This window comes from Schistocerca gregaria, chromosome 5 (assembly GCF_023897955.1).
Source record: "Schistocerca gregaria isolate iqSchGreg1 chromosome 5, iqSchGreg1.2, whole genome shotgun sequence".
Taxonomy (NCBI): Eukaryota; Metazoa; Arthropoda; class Insecta; order Orthoptera; family Acrididae; genus Schistocerca; species Schistocerca gregaria.
Window position 1 is genome coordinate 199,010,920 of NC_064924.1, and position 25,205 is coordinate 199,036,124.

Consider the following 25,205-nt stretch of genomic DNA (forward strand, 5'->3'; position numbering starts at 1 on the left):
AAAACTCATGGAGAATGAGATTCAGTTGATCCAGACGTGGATGGTACTGAGTCATGAAGGGACTGTTCCTCTGTAGGTGGAAGGTGGGACTTCGGGAGGCGGTGGGTAACTAGAGAGATAAGGCATGGGAGGTTTCTTTTTGTAGAAGGTTGGGAGGGTAGTTACAGTCTTTGAAGGTCTCATTGAGACCCTTGGTATATTTTGAGAGGGGCATCTCATCTCTACAGATTTGACAGCCATGGATGGCTAGGCTGTATGGAAGGGACTTCTTGGTGTGGAATGGGTGGCAGCTGTCAGAGTGGCGGTATTGCTGGTGGTTGGTAGGTTCAATATGGGTGGAGGTACTGATGTAGCCATCTTTGAGATGGAGGTCAACATTAAGGAAGATGGCTTATTGGATTGAGTGAGACCAGGTGAAACAAATGGGGTGTTGAGGTTCTGGAGGAATGTGGATATTGTGTCCTCACCCTCAATTCAGATCATGAAGACGTCATCAGTGATTCTGAACCAGTTGTGGGGCTTGGGATTCTGGGTGTTTAGGAAGGATTCCTGTAGATAGCCCATGAATAGGTTGGCATAGGATGGTGCCATGCTGGTGCCCATAGTTGTGGTCTCAATTTTTTTCTAGGTAATGCTTTCAAAGGAGAAGTAATTGTGGATGATGATATAGTTGGTCATGGCGACTAGGAAGAATGTTGCAAGTTTCGAATCTGTTTGGTGTTGGGAAATGTAGTGCTCAATAGTGGTGGGGCCAAGGGCAATAGGTATGTTAGTGTAAAGGGAGATGGCATCAATAATGATGAGCCAGCGCCACGTGGTAAAGAAACAGGAAATGTGGAGAGTTGGTGGAGGAAATGGTTGGCGTTATTTATATAGGAGTGTTGCTTGCTGGTAATAGGCTGAAAGTGTTGGCATAAGTGAGCAGACATCGTCTCAGTGGGGGCACAGTAACCAGCCACAGCGGAGCGTCCTGGCTGGTTGGGCTTATGAACTTTAGGAAGCATGTATCAGGGAGTGGTTGGGGTGAGGTGAGAGATGGACTCCGGGGAGAGGCTCTGGAATGGATCTATGGATTTGAGGAAAGGCTAAAGATCCTGTTGGATTTCTGGAATTGGTCTGTAGGTGAGTGAATGTGACAGCTGGTGGAGTTCTTCTGCCAGGTAACCCATGGATTTCAAAACAACAGCAGTGGGGTCTTTGTCAGCAGGTAAGATTATGAGGTCAGGATCAGTTTTTAGGTGGTGGATTGCAGTTCTTTCTGCAGACGTAAGATTAGTTTGCATGTTGAGGGACTTGGGAAATTATGATGAGACAAGGTGCAAGGTTAAGACTCTGTGGACAGTTAATAGGGGGTTATTTGGGAGCAGTGGGTGGATCACAGTTGATGGAGGAGTGACTGATTCAAGCAGGATTGATGTGACTGTTATGTTTGGTGACGAGAAAGTGTTTCCACTGTAGGGACCATAAGAGAGAGGGAAGGCCTTTAAGAAGGCCAGCATGATTGGCTCTGGGAGTGGAGAAAAAAGGTGAAGCCTTTGCGAAGGACTGATACTTCTGTGAGGCTAAGGCTATTGGAGGAAAAGTTCATGACTGTGTTTTGGATCTGTTTAGGTTCTGGATTCTGGTTGGTGATGGGGTAAATGTAGTATGTCTGCAAGACAGGGTTTGTCAGCTGTGATGGGATGTATGGGACATTTGGAGGTTGTTGTAGATGTGGTGGATAGTGGTAGTCAAAGGCAAGAGTAGAAAGTGAACAGGTGGAGAGTTTTTTGAGGTGGCATGTGCATGTTGCTCTAGTTCCTGCAGAGCAAGAGTTTCAATGTATGATATGAGATACAGGAATTTGGGATTGTATATCAGGAGAATGTTGTGGATTGAGAGGAATATTGCATGGTTTGGGCCTGATTTATACGGTTTTGCAGGTCTATGTTGGTGAGGGTTAAGGATTGGCAGAATCTGAACAGATGGAGGTCACTGTGGAGGTAAGAGTACCACATAACTTTTTGGCACCAACCATACCAATCACACTCAACCAAAGACCAATATAGAACCCTGTCCTGCCTGACTCACTTTACTCCTCATCCAACTGCAAACCCCCCCACCCCTGGCCCCGTATCACCCCCTGTTAACATTCCAGAATTCTTTAACTTCAAACCTTGCCTCATAATCATTCCATAAACCACTCAACATGCAAACTAAGCTTATATCTGCAGAAAGAACTGCAATATTACCACCTAAAAACTGATCCCAAGTTCAGAAACCCACTTGCTCTCAAAGGCTCTGCCATGTTGTTTCGAACTGCAAGGGTTACCTGGCAGAAGGACTCTGTCAGTTGTCAGATTCATCCACCTACAATCTATACCACAGTGACCTCATTCTAGAAATCCAACAGGATCTAAAGTCTCTCCTCAAGTCCATAGGCCCATCACAGAACATCTCCAGGGGGTCCATCTCTCTCCTCACCCACAGCACTTCCCACACCCCTACCTTCTACATTCTTTCTGAAGTCCATAAAACCAACCACCCAGATGCCCCATTGCGGACGGTTACCATACTCTCACTGGGAGAATCTCTGCTCTCATAGAACAATACCTTCAGACTATTATCTGCAACCTACCCCCCTATATAAAATGACACCAACCATTTCCTCCAATGACTCTACATAATTCCCGTTCCTTTACAATGTGGTGCCCTGCTTGTCAGTATTGATGCTACATCTATTTACACTAACATCTCTAATGCCCATGGCCACACCGCTACTGAACACTATCTTTCCCAATCCCTGACAGATTCCAAACCTACAATCTCCTTCATATTCACCATGACCAACAACATCCTCACCCACAATTACTTCTCCTTTGAAAGCATTACGTACAAACAAATGCAGGGTCCAGCTATGGGCACCTGCATGAGTCCATCCGATGCCAACCTATTCATGGGCCATCTACAGGAATCTTTCCCAAACACCCAGAATACAAGATCCCCACCATGGTTCAGATTCACTGATGACATCTTCATGATCTGGATCAAGGTAGCACATCATCACCGTTGGTATGATTTGCTTTGTTGGGCAGCATTCAGTGTTTTGCTTCTTGTGATCGAAAATTTATTCATACATAAATTATTATTGTGGCCAAGATAGATACGAAGCCCACACCTACTACAGTAGTACAAGTTTATATGCCAACTAGCTCTGCAGATGATGAAGAAATTGAAGAAATGTACGATGAAATAAAAGAAATTATTCAGATAGTGAAGGGAGACGAAAATTTAATAGTAATGGGTGACTGGAATTCGAGTGTAGGAAAAGGGAGAGAAGGAAACATAGTAGGTGAATATGGATTGGGGCTAAGAAATGAAAGAGGAAGCCGCCTAGTAGAATTTTGCACAGAGCACAACTTAATCATAGCTAACACTTGGTTTAAGAATCATGAAAGAAGGTTGTATACGTGGAAGAACCCTGGAGATACTAAAAGGTATCAGATAGATTATATAATGGTAAGACAGAGATTTAGGAACCAGGTTTTAAATTGTAAGACATTTCCAGGGGCAGATGTGGACTCTGACCACAATCTATTGGTTATGACCTGTAGATTAAAACTGAAGAAACTGCAAAAATGTGGGAAATTAAGGAGATGGGACCTGGATAAACTGAAAGAACCAGAGGTTGTACAGAGTTTCAGAGAGAGCATAAGGGAACAATTGACAGGAATAGGGGAAAGAAATACAGTAGAAGAAGAATGGGTAGCTCTGAGGGATGTAGTAGTGAAGGCAGCAGAGGATAAAGTAGGTACAAAGACGAGGGCTGCTAGAAATCCTTGGGTAACGGAAGAAATACTGAATTTAATTGATGAAAGGAGAAAATATAAAAATGCAGTAAATGAAGCAGGCAAAAAGGAATACAAACGTCTCAAAAATGAGATCGACAGGAAGTGCAAAATGGCTAAACAGTGATGGCTAGAGGACAAATGTAAGGATGTAGAGGCTTATCTCACTAGGGGTAAGATAGATACTGCCTACAGGAAAATTAAAGAGACCTTTGGAGAGAAGAGAACCACGTGTATGAATATCAAGAGCTCAGATGGCAGCCCAGTTCTAAGCAAAGAAGGGAAGGCAGAAAGGTGGAAGGAGTATATAGAAGGTTTATACAAGGGCGATGTACTTGAGGACAATATTATGGAAATAGAAGAGGATGTAGATGAAGACGAAATGGGAGATACGATACTGCGTGAAGAGTTTGACAGAGCACTGAAAGACCTGAGTCGAAACAAGGCCCCCGGAGTAGACAACATTCCATTAGAACTACTGACGGCCTTGGGAGAGCCAGTCATGACAAACCTCTACTAGCTGGTGAGCAAGATGTATGAGACAGGCGAAATACCCTCAGACTTCAAGAAGAATATAATAATTCCAATCCCAAAGAAAGCAGGTGCTGACAGATGTGAAAATTACCGAACTATCAGTTTAATAAGCCACGGCTGCAAAATACTTACGCGAATTCTTTACAGACGAATGGAAAAACTGGTAGATGCAGACCTCGGGGAGGATCAGTTTGGATTCCGTCGAAATGTTGGAACACGTGAGGCAATACTGACCTTACGACTTATCTTAGAAGAAAGATTAAGAAAAGGCAAACCTACGTTTCTAGCATTTGTAGACTTAGAGAAAGCTTTTGACAATGTTGACTGGAATACTCTTTTTCAAATTCTAAAGGTGGCAGGGGTAAAATACAGGGAGCGAAAGGCTATTTATAATTTGTACAGAAATCAGATGGCAGTAATAAGAGTCGAGGGGCATGAAAGGGAAGCAGTGGTTGGGAAAGGAGTGAGACAGGGTTGTAGCCTCTCCCCAATGTTATTCAATCTGTATATTGAGCAAGCAGTAAAGGAAACAAAAGAAAAATTTGGAGTAGGTATTAAAATTCATGGAGACTAAGTAAAAACTTTGAGGTTCGCCGATGACATTGTAATTCTGTCAGAGATGGCAAAGGACTTGGAAGAGCAGTTGAACGGAATGGACAGTGTCTTGAAAGGAGGATATAAGATGAACATTAACAAAAGCAAAACGAGGATAATGGAATGTAGTCAAATTAAATCAGGTGATGCTGAGGGAATTAGATTAGGAAATGAGACACTTAAAGTAGTAAAGGAGTTTTGCTATTTAGGAAGTAAAATAACTGATGATGGTCGAAGTAGAGAGGATATAAAATGTAGACTGGCAATGGCAAGGAAAGCGTTTCTGAAGAAGAGAAATTTGTTAACATCGAATATAGATTTATGTATCAGGAAGTCGTTTCTGAAAGTATTTGTTTGGAGTGTAGCCATGTATGGAAGTGAAACATGGACGATAACTAGTTTGGACAAGAAGAGAATAGAAGCTTTCGAAATGTGGTGCTACAGAAGAATACTGAAGATAAGGTGGATAGATCACGTAACTAATGAGGAGGTATTGAATAGGATTGGGGAGAAGAGAAGTTTGTGGCACAACTTGACTAGAAGAAGGGATCGGTTGGTAGGACATGTTTTGAGGCACCAAGGGATCACAAATTTAGCATTAGAGGGCAGCGTGGAGGGTAAAAATCGTAGAGGGAGACCGAGAGATGAGTACACTAAGCAGATTCAGAAGGATGTAGGTTGCAGTAGGTACTGGGAGATGAAGCAGCTTGCACAGGATAGAGTAGCATGGAGAGCTGCATCAAACCAGTCTCAGGACTGAAGACAACAACAACAAATTGTTAACAAAATAAACACTTTCTTTTCTGCAACAGACAAAACTTTATTAGTCAATTAATCACACTTGCAATCTGCTCTCCTTCCTAGTTGGTTGCAACTAGTGTTCATAATGCCAAAAGTCGTTTCTCAACATTAAAGAGGAGTATGATTACCATAAACATTTTCATTTACTTATCTATTCTTGCAGAGTTGGCTTCAGTTTTTCATTTCTAGTGTTCTGATACTTGAAGCTGAAATTCTCACATTTTAGGTACTCATCATTCAATTGATCTAAATAATTTTGAAGAATGTAGCTGCAGAATTTTTGTTTTTATGTTAATTTATTGCGTCACATTTTACTGTATCACACAGTCTTTTGAACTTTCACAATAACAAAGCTGAATTTACATTGTTCACATTACAAAAAACATCTTATCATATCAGAGGCTTGCTTACTACTACCTCATTCTGCAGTGATAACAATATTCCAAAGGGATTACAATTTTTCTTGACAAATGAAGTTCTATTAAGTTTGATTATTATTTCATAAATGAATCAAGTAATAAACAGTACTAGATTGTGTAATCAATGATAGCAATTTTAAGTGTGCTAAATATTTCATAATTTCAAATGTTTCTAAAAAAATCATTTTAACTGTATATTCAGAGCTAGTACACATTGATTGTAACAACAAAAATAAACTAATTCCTTTTTATATATTTTATCTTGAAATATAATGTATTGTGTAAAAAATTATATGAAATTTTTCAGAAAAACAGCTGAGATAATATTGACCTGTCCAAAAGCCCACATCTCGTGGTCATGCGGTAGCATTCTTGCTTCCCACGCCCGGGTTCGATTCCCGGCGGGGTCAGGGATTTTCTCTGCCTCGTGATGGCTGGGTGTTGTGTGATGTCCTTAGGTTAGTTAGGTTTAAGTAGTTCTAAGTTCTAGGGGACTGAAGATCATAGATGTTAAGTCCCATAGTGCTCAGAGCCATTTGAACCATTTTTTTGAACCTGTCCAAAATTTGAAAAATATAACTGGTATCAACTTCTACTATTGAGGTGCTAGAGGAGAATGTCCCTATACATTTTTTTTTTTGTGTGTGTGTGTGTGTGTGTGTGTGTGTGTGTGTGTGTGTGTGTGTGTGTGTGTGTGTGCGTGCGTGCGTGCGTGCGTGTGTGTGTGTGTGTGTGTGTGTGGTAAATAAATAAATGGGTTATTGATTCAAATTGGACTACTTATAAACATCATTTGAAGAAAGTTAAAAATGTGGATTAGATTTACTTAACAGCAATAGAAGCTCAGTCGGAGTACCAAGTCTAAGAAGAGCCTTACAAAGTGACTTTGCATTGCTTCAAGATTTTTTTATGGTAGCAATACTACAGTGGCAAGGGGAAGAGCAAGTGAAAGTTATGACATGCTAGCATAAACGGTAAAATAACCATTACATGTTCACAGTACTATTAAAATATTATCTATAGCATACTAACATGATTTTATAATGAGTAACATGAGTAACTTAATGACAAGGAGTACGGGCTAGAAAAGACTGAGATTTTGCACTATCAGTGTGGGTACATGCCCACATTTCTTCTTTTCTTGAAAGAGTCCCTATGACATCAAATTAGTCAAAGTGCCTGTGTCAAGCACCACAGGTAACATCAAGGTCAAATATTTTTGCTTTAATAGTAGTTTGCACTTTGCTCTCTGTCAAGTTTTTCTGGGTGCCCTCCTCTCCTCCAAGGTCACAGAATGGGAGCCTACTATGACCAATTCAAGTTCTCCGGTGTCACGGTGACATCAGCCTCAGTGTTAGGCACAACTTCTACTAGCTGGACTGTTGGTGTTTGATTACACTGATGAGTATCCGGTGTGGCTTTCGACTGAAATTCTCTTTGCCTTTGTGTGTTACTTTGCTGGCCGAGTTCCATTGTCTGTGGATTATTTGGCTGTCTGCCAGTAGCTTGCATCTGAACATATTGTACAGGCTGGCCATACACTACTTGCCAGTTGTAGTTGTTTTTGTTAAATTTCTTTTATATCCTTTCTTTTATATCCACCCTTGAATTTGTGGCTTTGTCCATTGCCATTGAGATTACCATTACCGTAGGTCTGTGTGGGTAAGATTGCCATCCATTTTGTACTATGAATCCAGTGTTCACTTGTTAGTCCATAAATCTCTGTGGCACTACCTGTGAATTACCAGGCTTCGGTTGTACTGGCCACTCTTCGTATATTAAATCTATTGAGTCCAGTACAGACAGAAAGTATTCAGTCTTGTATTCCAGAATGGTAATGAGCTTTTCCCTAATGTGGGCAGGAAGACAGCTATATAAAATTTTCATCACATCTGCTTGAGATACTGGGTTCATCTAGTATCTGGTTTTAATCAAATATTTTTCAAAATAGCTCCTTACACTTCCACGTTTGCTATCGAATGGAGCTGGGTTGAATACTTCATGTCTGAGCCTCTCTTGTACAGCCTTTGACCAATATTTATCCAGAAAGGCTCTCTCAAACTGTTCATACTAGTGGCAACATTCCGCCATGTCCATAGCCCATATCAGAATGTCACCCTGTGTATATCCAACAACAAATCTAATTTTCTGGGCTTTGGTCCAAGTATGAGATAAAACATTTCGAAATGCTCTGATAAAGACCATGGGGTTTGCTCTTTTCCCACCAAAGGTAAATACCAGAAGTTGTTGATGCCTAAGGATTCCCTCATCTGCAAGTAATGTTGGTAAACATGCCGTACTGTCAGTGAAAGGCAAGTTTGTGTTCGCTTGTGGCAGTGCATGGCAATTGCACTTCCCCGACAGGTACAGCTGCCGGCAAGAGTTGTTGCATTCTGCAAAACTGCCCCATAACATTTCCTCTGCTTCCTTTAAATCTGAATCTATTTTAGCCTATTCTCTGTAGAGCTTCTTCTACAGTATCTACGTAAATTTTGCAGTCTGACACTACCTTTTCAGCAAGGGTGCCGCCCTTATCCAGCATTGTGGCTTCAGCTTTTTCAGTTTTTTTCTTTACATCTGCGCATAACTTATCTCTATGTTTTTGGCAACTTCCGAATCTAAACTTAACTGGTCTACTCTTAGACTTAACATCTGTACTTATGTAGGTTAAGTTTTTGCATACATCTTGCAGCTCTTTGACTGCATCCATCACAATTTTTACGGACACATCCACTTTCGATTGTGTCTCCTGAATTTGAGAATATGCTTCACTAATGTTTTGTAACTCATCTCTGCAAGTTGTTGCTGTTTATCATCTATGGATTATACTTTTTCTGTTAACGTATTTATATTGTGCAACATGTGGGTAATTATATCTTGTTTTAGTTGTTTACCTAGCTCGGTCAACTTCCCAGATAGTTCGTCAGATAATTCAGTGCATATAGTTTTGCTCACCTCGCTGACCTGTTGACTACTACTTGAAATCATTAAATGCCTGATTTAGCTGTGTAAGCTGTTGTCCTATATTTTCCTGATATTTTGTGAACTGCTGCATCATACCGTTAAGTTGTTGTGTTACACTTTCCTGAAATTCCTGTTGTTTTGTAAACTGATGTGTTATTAGCTGCATGAGTTGTTTCAAATTGTGTGCCTCACTAGTATTTACATAGCTTTTACAGACTGTTTCCTGCTCTTGCGTTCATGACATAGTGCACAAATAATCAAAGGAAGTTTCAATGTTGTGTGCTCCAGATTCACTATTTGAAAAAAAAATTTCCTGGTGAGCACAGAAATTGTCTCATCGGGTATCATAAATGTGACATCATGGTTAGTTATATTACCACTGTCATCATTTTTTGATAGTGGGATGCCGACCTTGTTATTTTGGTAGCAATCGACCAGCTCACAAGTTGAAGCATTACCTTCAACTGTTGCCAAGCTTGGATTTCCGATATCTTGGCATATTGCATTTTGTAATCAATTTTCAACAATGGCCATTTCCTTTGATTCCATTGTGAACAGTGTTTAACAAAATTATGAAACATTTTATTTTCAAAAATGAAATTTTGTCTGTTTCAGTACTTTTTAACTAAAGTAGATTTATCTGTGTATTCACTAATGAATTTGATTATTATTTGACATAGTCTTATAGAATTTGATGCCTTATCTTGCACTTTAATGATGACTTTATACAAATTTTTGTCTTTTCTGTAGAAATTCACTTTCCATAAAGGATATTAATTGGAAGGAAAAGAGATTGTCCACTGCCAGAGAGACAGCGCCAAGTGTGGCCAGATAAGCATACAGCGTATCAGCTTCCTGCCTTTACCACTGGAACCAGCATTCCCGGCACATCTCATTTGTATGCAGAATTTAATTTTAGTTTGTTCCTTCGATGTTTTTCTTATTCCCAATCTCACGGTTATGTAACAAATACAACAAAGGTTTCATTAGTTTCATGTGATTATAAAATCTATCATTAATCTCAAAAAAAAAAAAAAAATTATCTCAACAATTGAAAGGCCTGTTCATATTCTGCTCAGCACCATCCTTTCAATGGTCACCATTGGATAGTGGCATAGTGGGGGGGACAAAATAACCGAAATTGTTTAATAGTTGCTGCTTGAATAATTTTAAAAAAATGGTTGGAAGGGATAATTGAAAGAAACTGGACGGATAATTTACAAATCTGTACACATATCCTGGGTGAACTTTAACTGTTACTAATTTGTCAGACCTTCAGTGTCAATACATTTAAGACCAATATTCAGATTTTTGAGTTACATACTGCTTCACATTAGTTCCATTGTGCGTAGTGCTGATTATGGCAATGCAGATACAGGATCGCCTCTCTGCTGCTCGTGCAAATTCCTCTTGTCTGCTTCGAACCTTCTGATGCAGGATTCTTGGCACAGGTGAAATGATGAACAGATGGGTATCATTGATGTAAATATATGAATAAACTTGGCCTTCCTGATAACTTTTATAACACTTTTCAATATACAGTTGGAAGACACATTTTCAAACAATACCGGTACGGCAGAACTAGTCACTACCACTTATAGAAAGAAATAGGTGAAGATGGTGGAATTAATCATTTGAAGAGCAGGATATATATAGATTACAGGTATAAAAAGAAAAGAACAAAAAAGAGAAAAAATAATATGACTCATAAAGGGAGGCTTTCAGCGATATAGCCTTTAAAGCTATGGTCAAAGATGTAGAAGAGCATGTCATTAAGACCACTGTACGTAGGTGGATTAAGACCATGTTAAGTAAACAAAAACATTCCAGCCAGAGACGCTGGTGGTGGCATTTATGTGTGCATGAGGTGTGCTTGCTCATGTGTATGATTGGTGTGTGTTTCTGGTGTGCTGATGAAGGCTGTGGCCAAAAGCTCTGTGTAAGTGTCTTTTAGTTGGGCCTCTCAGAAGATTAATGTGTATTCTTAACAGTAAGTAGCAATCTATCTTTTCCTACGTTGTTGATATTCCTACCTGTAATTTCCAGTGTTTGACTAAGTAAACAAAAGGTAGAAGAGATCAGAAAATAGTAATCAATGCAACCAGAGAGTGTCTGCCAGGTGGGGTTTTGCCCCTACCACAGAGGAACCTAGTTGTGAATGAATTCATTGAAGAGTTAAATGATAAAGTTTACTTTTGTTTCAGATGCGCAGGTGAATTAATTATATTATTACTTGGCAAATTCAGACCAATGGCAAATGGTAGTCAAACACTGTGCAAAATTAGTGCAGGAAACAAGATCTAAAAACAAGTTCCAATAAAAGTGTTGAAATAATGTTACAAGGAAGCATGTCCAGGACATGTACTGGAATCTTTAGCTCTTTGATGAAATTCTCCCAGCGGAAGTAACTACGGGTCACCCTGGATGTGAAACGTACAAGGACAACTTACATAAATAGTATAAGTCGCAAGAAAAAATGTGTTCTCTAGTGGGCTGTAAGTGGCTGTGGTAAAAACTGGAGTTTAAGTTCAAGGAACATGTATTGCACATGCACCTCTGTTATCATAACTATAATAGTACAGTATGGTGGAACAAAGTAGAACAGAATGTCACTATGTCAGTGCTAAGGAGTTTGGGAAGATGCAGAGATTGGTCTGCTTAGCCATAACAGGTGGAATTAGCAACACCCCACTGCTGGTATGAAGACCATGCTGGACGTGCCTCCATTACATCTTTGGGTTACAGTGGAAGCAAGTGTGGAGGGACAAAGGTTAAAACTAGAAACCTTTGGGTCACAATGGAGGCAAGCATAGACACATACAGGTTAAAACTGAAAACCATTAGGATATCTGGAATTCAACATTAATATCATGAATATTAAATATAGGAATGATTGATGAAATGCAGCTGACTATACAATAGCATCCAGATGCACCAGTAAGGTTGGTTGGTTGGTTGGTTTGGGGAAGGAGACCAGAGAGTGTGGTCATCGGTCTCATCGGATTAGGGAAGGATAGGGAAGGAAGTCGGCGGTGCCCTTTCAGAGGAACCATCCCGGCATTTGCCTGGAATGATTTAGGGAAATCACGGAAAACCTAAATCAGGATGGCTGGACGCGGGATTGAACTGTCATCCTCCCGAGTGCGAGTCCAGTGTGCTAGTGCTAACCACTGGGCCACCTCGCTCGGTGCACCAGTAAGGCTTTCAATGCAACAACTGGAAGTTAAGGAGCAGGGAAAGAATGAAACACAATTCCATTCAGGAAACAAAATGTGATTTACTGATGAGTCACAGAAGGATGAAGGTGCTGGGGACAGTGTATACAGAGTAGAGCCTAGACTAGAGAGTGCAGTCTCTCTATGGAAGCTGACTACAGTATTCCAGATGGAGATATTTGCTATCTCAATGTCTGCAGAGGACACTCTATGTAGGGGCAACAAGGATCATGCATGTACATTCATTCAGACAGCCAAACACCTCAGAAATCTCTATGAGCCTATCCAATGACATCAAAGATCATTGCAGAATGCCATGAATTCCGTACGAGGCACGAGCAATGAACAGGGTAAAGTTGCTGTGGGTCACTCAGGAGTTTGTGGTAATGAATGAACAAGCTGATAGATTGACCAGGACAGAAGCAGTGACTCTATTTGTTGGACCAGAAACTGTCTTAACTGTCACCAAATAAATGGCACAATCAAAACTAAATATCTGGATCAGGAGGCGGCATGCAGAATATTGGACTAAGAGCCAAAAACAAAAAGATGGAAAATTAATGATGCTGAAACCATATTTTAAGAGAAGTTCTGCAGTCTGTGCTAAAATACAAGTGATTTTTAAAAGGATAAAACAAATTCTATTTTCTATCCTTTGTCCATCTTGCATAGAAAAGTATGTTCACTCAAAATCCAGAAGGCACATGCTACTATTATACTGCATTGGGCCATATATTTTGTAACTTATAATTCTGGACTACACTAGTATACAACACTACACTTCACAACAAACTACACTTCACAACACTACAGCACACTATACAACTTGGTATCAGAACCAAGCTACATTTCTCATTTGTCTGGATAGTAGGACCCTGGTATACTGAGACGTAACTCATGATTCACAGTGGGGCTGTCCTGCTGTGCCACCCAAGGTGCAAAGTTTGGCAGATGGCCATCAGGAGTCTCAGGAAATCTTTCCTGATGCTCCCCAAAGCTCATCTTCTCACTGCTTCTGGAAGGCTGTAATAGGTGATTGTTCTGCTATGGTAGGTCTCATTGAGATGGTGTATGGCTTCTTTTTGGTTGTCTCTCAGCCACACAAGCATGCAGTTCAAAAGCTGATATTTTAGCTGTCAGGCAGTTCAACTTATATCACAGTTACTCATTCCTTATTATGTTATAGGCTGTTGTATTTTCTGTCAGTAGCTGAGATATGGATCATGCCACAACAGGTAGTGTATAACTCTGTTGGTCAGAATTGAGTATGTCATTCCGCATATTTCTTTTATGTTAGAAAGCAGTTGGTAAATTCAACTCCCTGTTTCTGCTCTGTCCCAGATTTCTCACAAATTTCTATCAATGCAGGCCTTAATTTCCTTTTTCTATGTGGGTCTTCTGCCCAGTATCTCCTTTACCTTATCATATTTGCCTTTTTTGAGTCAATATTGTGCACTGCTCTTTCTTACAGCTAAGTTCAGAGGCAGCAAGTCTAGTTTCATCCATAGTGCCTCAGTTGGTGTTGTCCTATACGAGTCTGTCAGGTGCAGGTGTACACTTCTTCATGCTCACCATAAAGCCTCTACTGTCCTTACATATTTGGCTCTACAAGCGCAAATACCTAACCCGTAGGTCACAATAGTGATTAACATTGAATTATGGCACATTCTTATTACACTTAGTGGCAGCTGAATACTTCTTTGATAAGTGGTTGCTATTTCATTCAGGATTTTTAATGTCACTCTGTTAGACGGTTTCTGCATGTGTGTGAAAGTTTTGTTTTTCATCAATGTTTTTACCAAAGCGCTTATGTTCTTCTGTTGGTCATTTATTTTGATTGAGCGGTTTACATATGTTGGTAATTTATTCTGTTTGTGGGGTTTATAAACATGCAAACTGTTTTGTGGACTGTTATCATTAGTTTGTTTTCTGTGCACCAGTTACATAGTCTCTCAAGAATCACCCTACTATTTTCCTCTAATTTAGTATCTGTGTTGTCAGATACTGTAGTTACAGATTGTCTATGTAGATGATGCAGCCTGCAGTGTTTATTACACATTTAAGATGGTTCAATAATAGCTTTACGGCAACATATCAGCACTCTGCACCACAAGCAGAGCCCTGCAGGCAGTCTTTAGTGATGTGTTTCACAAATTTTCTTTCCAGGACACAACGGGTGCAGGGAAAGAAGCTTCTAAGAGCAGACTATTTGGTGTGGAGGATGATATCAAACTACTTTTAACATTCCAATGTGAAACACTGGAGGCCAAATGACACAGAATACATGATCATTAATTCCTGAAGAAACTGTAGCTAATAAGAACCTAATAAATGGCCTCCTACTACTCTTCAAAGGTACTGGCAGCTTTATTAAAATGACAGGGAGAGAAACTGCACAATAAACTCAGTTTTGGTGGTGGAAACAGGGAGTTAAAACTACTATTTCTTTGTCTCCTTTAGTCAATCAAATCAAATCATAACACATACCACAACATCTGCTAAACATTACAAAATCATGTTGGTCTCTTAGAGAAACTTGGAACTGGTGGTTTTACAAACAATTGGCTTAAAAACAAAATAGAAAATATTGTGCCAAATAACTCAAAAAATGTTTCAAGGGGACAACATTTTAGTGATTGAATAGAAATCATGAGTGGAGTCCCCCAGGGTTGTTTTAGGTGTCACTACTAAACCTCGTAGTCATTATACATGTGAATGACATTCCACTTAATCTGCATCAGACCACTGGTACTTTTTGCAAACTTTATGAATGTTATCCTCTCCCCATGAACCATGGACCTTGCCGTTGGTGGAGAGGCTTGCGTGCCTCAGCGATACAGATAGCCGTACTGTAGGTTCAACCACAACAGAGGGGTATCTGTTGAGAGGCCAGACAAACATGTGGTTCCTGAAGAGGGGCAGCAGCCTTTTCAGAGTTGCAGGGACAACAGTCTGGATGATTGACTGATCTGGCCTCGTAACATTAACCAAAACGGCCTTCCTGTGCTGGTACTGCGAACGACTGAAAGCAAGGTGAAACTACGGCCTTAATTTTTCCCGGGAGCATGCAGCTTTACTGTATAATTAAATGATGATGGCGTCCTCTTGGGTAAAATATTCCGGAGGTAAAATAGTCCCCCATTCAGATCTCCAGGCAGGGACTACTCAAGAAGATGTCGTTATCAGAAGAAAGAAAACTGGCGTTCTAGGGATCGGAGCGTGGAATGTCAGTTCCCTTAATCGGGCAGGTAGGTTAGAAAATTTAAAAAGGGAAATGGATAGGTTAAAGTTAGATATAGTGGGAATTAGTGAAGTTCGGTGGCAGGAGGAACAAGACTTTTGGTCAGGTGACTATAGGGTTATAAACACAAAATCAAATAGGGGTAATGCAGGAGTAGGTTTAATAATGAATAGGAAAATAGGAATGCGGGTAATCTACTAACAGCATAGTGCACACATTATTGCGGCCAAGATAGATACGAAGCCCACACCCACTACAGTACTACAAGTTTATATGCCAACTAGCTCTGCAGATGACGAAGAAATTGAAGAAATGTATGATCAAATAAAAGAAATTATTCAGACAGTGAAGGGAGATGAAAATTTAGTAGTCATGGGTGACTCGAATTCGGCAGTAGGAATAGGGAGAGAAGGAAACGTAGTAGGTGAATACTGACTGGGGCAAAGAAATTAAAGAGGAAGCCGCCTGGTAGAATTTTGCACAGAGCACAACTTAATCATAGGTAAAACTTGGTTCAAGAATCATAAAAGAAGGCTGTATACATGGAAGAAGCCTGGAGATACTGACAGGTTTCAGATAGATTATACAATGGTAAGACAGATTTAGAAACCAGGTTTTAAATTGTAAGACATCTCCAGGGGCAGATGTGGACTCTGACCACAATCTATTGGTTATGACCTCTAGATTAAAACTGAAGAAACTGCAAAAAGGTGGGAATTTAAGGAGATGGGACATGGATAAACTAAAAGAACCAAAGGTTGTACAGAGTTTCAGGGAGAGCATAAGGGAGCAATTGACAGGAATGGGGGAAAGAAATACAGTAGAAGAAGAATGAGTAGCTTTGAGGGATGAAGTAGTGAAGGCAGCAGAGGATCAAGTAGGTAAAAATACGAGGGCTAGTAGAAATCCTTGGGTAACAGAAGAAATATTGAATTTAATTGATGAAAGGAGAAAATATAATAATGCAGTAAATGAAGCAGGCAAAAAGGCATACAAACGTCTCAAAAATGAGATCAACAGGAAGTGCAAAATGGCTAAGCAGGGATGGCTAGAGGACAAATGTAAGGATGTAGAGGCTAATCTCACTAGGGGTAAGATAGATACTGCCTACAGGAAAATTAAAGAGACCTTTGGAGATTAGAGAACCACTTGTATGAACATCAAGAGCTCAGATGGAAACCCAGTTCTAAGCAAAGAAGGGAAAGCATAAAGGTGGAAGGAGTATATAGAGGGTGTATACAAGGGTGATGTACTTGAGGACAATATTATGGAAATGGAAGAGGATGTAGATGAAGATGAAATGGGAGATACGATACTGCGTGAAGAGTTTGACAGAGCACTGAAAGACCTGAGTCGAAACAAAGCCCCGGGATTAGACAACATTCAATTAGAACTACTAACGGCCTTGGGAGAGCCAGTGTGACAAAACTCTACCATCTGGTGAGGAAGATGTATGAGACAGGCGAAATACCCTCAGACTTCAAGAAGAATATAATAATTCCAATCCCAAAGAAAGCAGGTGTTGACAGATGTGAAAATTACCGAACTATGAGTTTAATAAGTCACAGCTGCAAAATACTAATGCGAATTCTTTACAGACGAATGGAAAAACTGGTAGAATCCGACGTCAGGGAAGGTCAGTTTGGATTCCGTAGAAATGTTGGAATACGTGAGGCAATACTGACCCTACGACTTATGTTAGAAGCTAGATTAAAGAAGGGCAAACCTACGTTTCTAGCATTTGTAGACTTAGAGAAAGCTTTTGACAATGTTGACTGGAATACTCTTTTTCAAATTCTAAAGGTGGCAGGGGTAAAATACAGGGAGCGAAAGGCTATTTATAATTTGTACAGAAACCAGATGGCAGTAATAAGAGTCGAGGGGCATGAAAGGGAAGCAGTGGTTGGGAAAGGAGTGAGACAGGGTTGTAGCCTCTCCCCAATGTTATTCAATCTGTATATTGAGCAAGCAGTAAAGGAAACAAAAGAAAAATTTGGAGTAGGTATTAAAATTCATGGAGACTAAGTAAAAACTTTGAGGTTCGCCGATGACATTGTAATTCTGTCAGAGACGGCAAAGGACTTGGAAGAGCAGTTGAACGGAATGGATAGTGTCTTGAAAGGAGGATATAAGATGACCATCAACAAAAGCAAAACATGGATAATGGAATGTAGTCGAATTAAGTCGGGTGATGCTGAGGGAATTAGATTAGGAAATGAGACACTTAAAGTAGTAAAGGAGTTTTGCTATTTGGGGAGCAAAATAACTGATGATGGTCGAAGTAGAGAGGATATAAAATGTAGACTGGCAATGGCAAGGAAAGTGTTTCTGGAGAAGAGAAATTTGTTAACATCGAGTATAGATTTAAGTGTCAGGAAGACATATCTGAAAGTATTTGTCTGGAGTGTAGCCATGTATGGAAGTGAAACATGGACGATAAATAGTTTGGACAAGAAGAGAATAGGAGCTTTCGAAATGTGGTGCTACAGAAGAATGCTGAAGATTAGATAGGTAGATCACATAACTAATGAGGAAGTTTTGAATAGGATTGGGGAGAAGAGAAGTTTGTGGCACAACTTGACCAGAAGAAGGGATCGGTTGGTAGGACATGTTGTGAGGCATCAAGGGATCACCAATTTAGTATTGGAGGGCAGCGTGGAGGGTAAAAATCGTAGAGGGAGACCAAGAGATGAATACACTAAACAGATTCAGAAGGATGTAGGTTGCAGTAGGTACTGGGAGATGAAGAAGCTTGCACAGGATAGAGTAGCATGGAGAGCTGCATCAAACCAGTCTCAGGACTGAAGACCACAACAACATGAATGTTATAATAAATCCTGTTAGATAGAAAGCAACAAAAGACATTGTTAATTATGTTTTTCAACGAAGTATTAAATGGTCCTCTGAGAATGGACTCTTCTAAATTTTGATAAAACACACTGTGTTCAGTCCTGTACAACAAATAGAATTATACCTGCAACTGATGTGGCACATAGACAAGTGTCAGTAAGCAAGATAGGATGCTCCAGTTTTTTTATTGATAAAAACATGAAGTAGAAGAAATACATTACTGAGCTCAGTTAGTTTTGCTCTTTGGGTAATAATTGCTAGTCTTGGAAACAAAGTAATTAGCCTCCTAACATATTTTGCATATTTCTGCTCAATAATGTCTTGCACAATAATTTTCTTCAGAATTGAGCAGTAAGAATAGATACATTATATTCAGCTGCTGTAATCTTGCAGGTACCTCTTCAAGGAGTTACGGAAGTTAGTTTACCATTCCATCGCAATATGTAATGAAGTTTCTAATCCATCACAATTTTAGAAGAATAGTTGATGTCCATATCAACAACACTAGTATGATAAGGACATTTATTACCAATTATTAACACTGTCAGTGGTTCAGAAACAAATTCAATATACATCAAAATAAATTTTTCATTATTTATCTAATAACATAAAATGTCCGACAGGTAGTAAAGCAAGAATTAAATATAACCTAAAATTATTTCTTCTGGACAAATGCTTCTATTCTGTGTGTAAATTTTCATTTAAAAGTTTGTACCACATAAAATATAGTATTTAGATGTAGTTGCATGATTAGGACTGAGAAATAATTTGTTCATTAATGTTAAAGCTATGCATGCTTTCATACCCTGGAAACTGCCCATTCCACATAGTTTCAATAAAAGAATCATTCTTAATGTTCTATGGAACATGTAACTACCTAACTAAAGCTGTGCCCAGCTGATGGTGAATAATAATGACTTTATTGCACAATAGTGACTCGAAGCAGTTATGTCATCATCAGGTAATCAGTTTCACTGACTGCAGATACTTTACCCTCACCATTACCTATTATTCCTTCACTGACACATGATCCTATTCCTCAATGGTGAGGTTATAGTGTGTCATGTTGTGTACTTCAAATTATGGCAGCCTCACTGTAGTTCAACAATGCATGACCAACGTAAATTTTCACTGGATCAAAAATATATCTACTTTACAGACACCTGAAAATAGCACACAGCTAAAACTGTGCAGCAGTGAAAAAGATAAAATAATAGGATATTCTAATCCAATTCACAAGATTCAGTGTGGCAGTTTATGGTCACCGGCATTCGAAAGGTTTCATTTGACTGTGGGCCACACTGCAATTGAAGTTTTCAGGTATTGTGTAGACATTTTAATAAGGAACTCTCAAGTAGTAGTTGTTATGATCTATGACTGAACAAGTACCAGTAAAGGTCATGTTTGTTCACAGTATTCCCGCCCTTGGTAAGCAATTGTGGTAGCTATTATCAAATACTTCGGGTACTTCACTTTGCTAAGTGTTGCGTTTTTTATTATTATTTTTTACTTTAAAATCAATGAAGAAACTATTAAATGACCATCACAAGGTTGGTGTATTACACACACACACACACACACACACACACACACACACACACACACAAAAACAAACAAAAACAGGCTGCTACATTAAAATGTTCACAGATTATCAAGGAAGTAAACAACATCTAATGCAAATACTGTGAAATAAATCTTACAACATAAAGATAGTAGTAACTTCCTACCTGAGATATCACCCAACATTAACACTGTTTCAAACTGATCCACATAACCAGTCTTGTTATGGTATATAACTTCATCAGGCACAAATGATGCAAGTACGTCAATCTCACGACCCAGCATGTGAGATCGTGTATGGAAACTGAGTGAAGTTGTTCCAGCAGGTAAGCTCTCCTTCCTTAGTGTGTATAAGGATTTACTTACCAACATCGAAGAGTTATCTGGAATGACACATTTACACACATGTATGATAATTAAATTATCTATTGGGAGATATGCGCAAGGAAGGGCAAATTTCAGTTAAAATAATAAACAAATAATATTGTTCAATTTCTCCAAAAATACAGGTCCAATTACTGTTAGTCAGAAAAAAGTGGCTTTCAAATTAATTTACTTTACATATGACCAATATGGCTACATTTTCTGAAAGGAAAAAAAATTAACATTAACACTAAAAGTAAGGACACACAAAATGAACAGATAAGAAAAATGAGCTGCTAACATTTCACACTTATCAAAAGCAGCTGAAGCAAAAGAACATGAGAGTTACATGGATGGTTCATACGTACTGTTGGGAACAATATTCACCCAGTCCTCCATTTGAATCCTTGCTAATATTCCTTACATCATGTCTATCTTTCATGTTAATGAAACTTCATGAATGCTTCTGTTCACATACACCTCTCAATAATAATAATAATAATATTTGCCTTCCATTGAACAAGAGCCATTGATTCCAAATCACAGTTTGCTTCCTGCATACTTGAAGAGTTCATGACATGGTCTGTTGTAGTACACACTCACTACCAGCTGTGTCATACATCTCACAGTGCTTCATACAAATCCCACACCACAAAGCTTAGACACAAAAACTCTATCACTATAATTGCCCTGTCTACTTTCTATTAAACTTAGACAAACAAGAGAAACTGATTAGTTTGAGACATGGTACTGCCTTATTTTACAATTTATTAATTACTTTCCATGCCACAATGTGACTTACTAAAAGGCACACCTTCAGTACTCAAACTTCATGAGAAACTTGTCTGATTAGTGTATCTTACTGCAAGACATGAACAACAGCACAGCCACATACAAGTGAACAACAGCTGAGAACATAGACAGAAGCGCAGAAACAATCCAGGTACTGATACAAGCAATTGCTGACAGTAAGTATGAACAAATATGGGAGCAAGTGCCTACTGTACTGCATTTATAAAAAGGAGGGCTTGGGTAGACAGCAAGGTCAATGCTGTGCCATGTGCACAAGTCATGTGACCCACCATAGATGGCCTGTGGTGTCTAGCCCATGCAGATTCCCTTGATGGAATATTAGGAGTGTAGTTCACCACTGATCTGATGCTGCAGCACATATCCAAGTATTACTTACAGAGCTATAGCATCCCTCCTCCCTTGATAAAAGGGCATTTTACCAAAGCGGGTGTTGGCATAACTGTGGAAACATCCATGCCATTTTCAGTGGTTGCCACAGATGACAGCAATGGTGGAAGGAGATTTTGGGCCAGAACTGGTGTACAGGGGCAGAAGTTGCATGGCTGAGAACATGTGTATCAGCAGTTCCAATGCGAAGTACCACAAGAGAGGATGTGTGACAGGAGTGGTGGTAGCATCCTAACATCTGATTCCTCAATGTGGTAGACCTGCACCAATGGTGAAGGTGTCTCTTCCTCAGTCAGAAGTGCCAGGGCAGTGGAGTTGAAAGGGCCCGAAGAGGAGAGATAGTAGGCGGTGACATCTACAAGGAGGATGGGTCCATCCCGCAGCAGCAACACACCTCGAGGCCAGGTCAGGCACTGAGGGAAGAGGCAGAGGCAGCAGTGGAGGACCCACAGCCCTCACCATGGCACAAGGGTACAGTTGGACATGGTGTCGTGCTACCAGTCCACCACTGGTGTGCATCATAAAAATGCCTCAGCAGTTGTGGGCCCTGGCTGAAATCCATTTCGTTGGGCAGTGGATCCCACCAGCCAGGACCATGGAGGCAGGAGGAACCTAGGACGAAGGCTGCACTGAAAAGCACTGGAGGAGCGGCGTCAACAGATGCAGGAGGAAGTGTGGCTGGCAGCCATGGAGCATCTTGACCAGACTCCCCTCACCAACTAAACCTGTAGGAATCAAGAAGCATGTCCAGGCGTCATCTGTGGGGTAGATCAGAACATACTTCTTCACTTCTACTTTGAATGTGTGGATGAGTGTCCCATCTCACAATTAGATTGGAAGTGATACTCATATCATAAATACCTTGATAGACACAAAAATTGTGGAAGGCCTGAGACACAAATTATGGTCCATTATCCACAACAAGAAGATAAGGCAATGCTTCAATAGAAGAAATTTTGGAGAACGTCTGAATCGTAGCCATGGCTGGCATCGAAAGACATCAGATAACAAATGAAAATTCAGAGAAAGCATCAACTACTAACAAGTGAAAAGAATTTAGGAAGGATCTTGTGAAATCAACATGTACACATTCCCACAGACACTGTGGTGTTGGCCATGGTGAGTGCTCATAGCATTACCTGTTGTGTAGCACACTGAGAGCAAACCATGTCACTGATAATGCTGGACCAAAATACATGCTGACAGGCCAGTAACTTTGTACATGAGACTCCCCAATGTCCCTGAAGTAGGAGCTGAAGAACATCCCTCTGTAGGGTGGCAGGGATCACAACCCTAGTTGACAGCTCATCTGTAGCTAATAGAACAGCACAAACACCAAAAGGTGGTAACAGAGGGCAAAGGATCAGAAACCCTGCCTGAAGAAATGTCTAAACAACCATGCTGAACAAGGTGAACAACTTGATACGAAACCGGATTTGCAGCAACAACAAATGCAATCTGGGAGCCCATAGCAGGGAACCCTTCCACTATATATTGTGCTTCAACATCTAAATGAAAACAGAGGAGTAAAACCTGATCAAAATTAGTATCTGACCCGAACAGAAGCTGTGGCAATGCATTGGCATTTGCATGTTGCATTGTAGTTTGAAACTGTATTTTGTAGTTGTAGCAAGATATAAACAAGGCCCAACTCTGTAGGTGATGCACTGGTTTGTCAGGCAATGAAGCACAAGGATTAAACGACAAAACCATGGGCCAACATGGCTGCACCTAGAATGAATTTGTGATGATAAGTGATTTTACCCCAAAATTCTTGGAGTTCTTTGACATTTGTAGGGTGAGGCAGAGGTTTCACAGAGGCAATGTGATGACATAAGAACTTAACACAACCCCAAGAAACCACAAACCCGATACGCAATGGATGGCTGAAAACAGTGTGACCTGGCCAAGTTGCATTTCAACCCTGAAGGATGTAAGACCGTGAACAAGGTGCATAAGTTACACAAGTGCTCTTCCATTGGATGCTTCCGTCACAGCAATGTCATTGAGATAGTTGATACACCATGGAACGTACATTGTCAATTGTTCCAAAAAATGCTGAAACATTACCAGGGTTCTAGACACACTGAGTGTGAGGTGCTGATATTGATACAACCTGAAGGGCACATTACTCAAAAGGAGTCATTTTGAATCCTCATCCAACAGTAACTGTAAATAGGCTTAAGATAAATCAATTTTGGAGAAATACTGACCCTGTTGAAGTCAGCTAATAACTCGTCCGCATGGGGCAAAGGGTAGGTGTCAATAACAGATTGAGCATTAACTGAAAGTTTAAAGTTGCTGCAGAGGTGAAGCAGATCAGTTGGTTTCTTAACAATCGTGAGGGGGGAGGGGGGGGGGGGGGGGACACTCACTGGATGTAATAGTTTGGTAACCTCCATTGATGTCAGCATGTTCAATTCTGATTTCACTTGACCATGCAAAGCCAATGGAACATAGTGCTCATGGAAAAACCACAGCCATTCCATAGGTTTCAGGGTAATGTGGTCTGCAAAATTAGTGGCACAACCTGACTCAGGTAAGAAAAGAGATGAGAACTCAGAACCCAAAAGACCAAACTACTGATAAAGGTCCTGCTCAGTAATGAGGTGCACCACATACTAAATGGAAAAACCAAAATATCTGAAAACATCCACACTGATAAACTTTGCGATACCAGTATCGTCGACCATCAAAAGAGTCAAGGAACAAACCACAGATTTATACACAGGGAGAGCTGTAAACTGCCCCAGAATTGGAATATGCTGCTTGCTGTAACTCACCTTACGTTTAGTACCTAAGGCAGTGTCAGAGCTTTCAAATCCAGTTACTGAGTTCAGTAACGTAATGATAGCACCCGTGCTCACTTGTAATCTGAGCACTTTATACATCACTCACACTTCGATAAACAGTTGGTTATTATTCGCAAGCAGTGGAGACACACAATTAACACCATGTTCCATGTCTGTAGGATGGAGCTGGGAATGACATATACAGATGCTGTATGTCCCTTTTTCCGATGGTTGTTGCAAGTCACTCAGTTGGGAGTCAGAGTGCTGCCATTGCTGCAGTAGGTGTTCAGCACGTCGCTATCCAGTGTGGTGCAGAGGTGTTTTTGTAATGCTGTCATGTCATCTTCCCCCCAAGAACTGAATGACGCCTGATGACCATGAATAGGAGCCACTATGACAATGTCACTCCAAGCCTTGATCCGGTAAGCAGTAACATGAGATGCCTCAAAAGACAGCAATATTTAATCCTCCAGCCAAAGATACATTCTTTTTTAGTTTGATCAAAAGAATAATTCACTAAAAAAAACTGTATAATTATGACAGAGGCTTTTATTGGAATTAGGCAACATACACTCTTAAACACTTAAGCAAGTGCAGCTCTCTCACACACACACATGACCACAGTCTCTTACTGCTGAGGCCAGACTGCGAGCAGCAGCACATCATGGGAGAAGCAGTCTGGTTGGTGGGGGTAAAGAGGAGGCGGGGTGGAGAGGTTAAAAGGATAGCAGGGTAGAGATTGGGAATGGTAAAGTGCTGCATGTGGGAGCATACGGGCACAAGGTGGAGAGAGGGTAGGGCAGCTAGGTGCAGTTGGAAGGTTAGATGCAGACAAAGGGTGTGGG

At 40.3% G+C, this 25,205-nt stretch overlaps 1 protein-coding gene across 1 annotated transcript in view; it reads right to left on the bottom strand.

Annotated features, from left to right (window-relative positions):
- LOC126273286 (adenylate cyclase type 10-like) overlaps nucleotides 1-20,810 on the bottom strand; it is a 156,490-nt gene extending 135,680 nt beyond the window's left edge. Inside the window, exons 1-3 of the mRNA XM_049976830.1 lie at nucleotides 20,756-20,810; nucleotides 20,567-20,590; nucleotides 20,173-20,388 (exon numbers count right to left, since the gene is read on the bottom strand). Of these exons, the coding sequence (XP_049832787.1) occupies nucleotides 20,173-20,388; nucleotides 20,567-20,590; nucleotides 20,756-20,810 (295 nt within the window). The remainder of the gene's footprint in view (nucleotides 1-20,172; nucleotides 20,389-20,566; nucleotides 20,591-20,755) is intronic.
- Nucleotides 20,811-25,205: the final 4,395 nt, after the last annotated feature.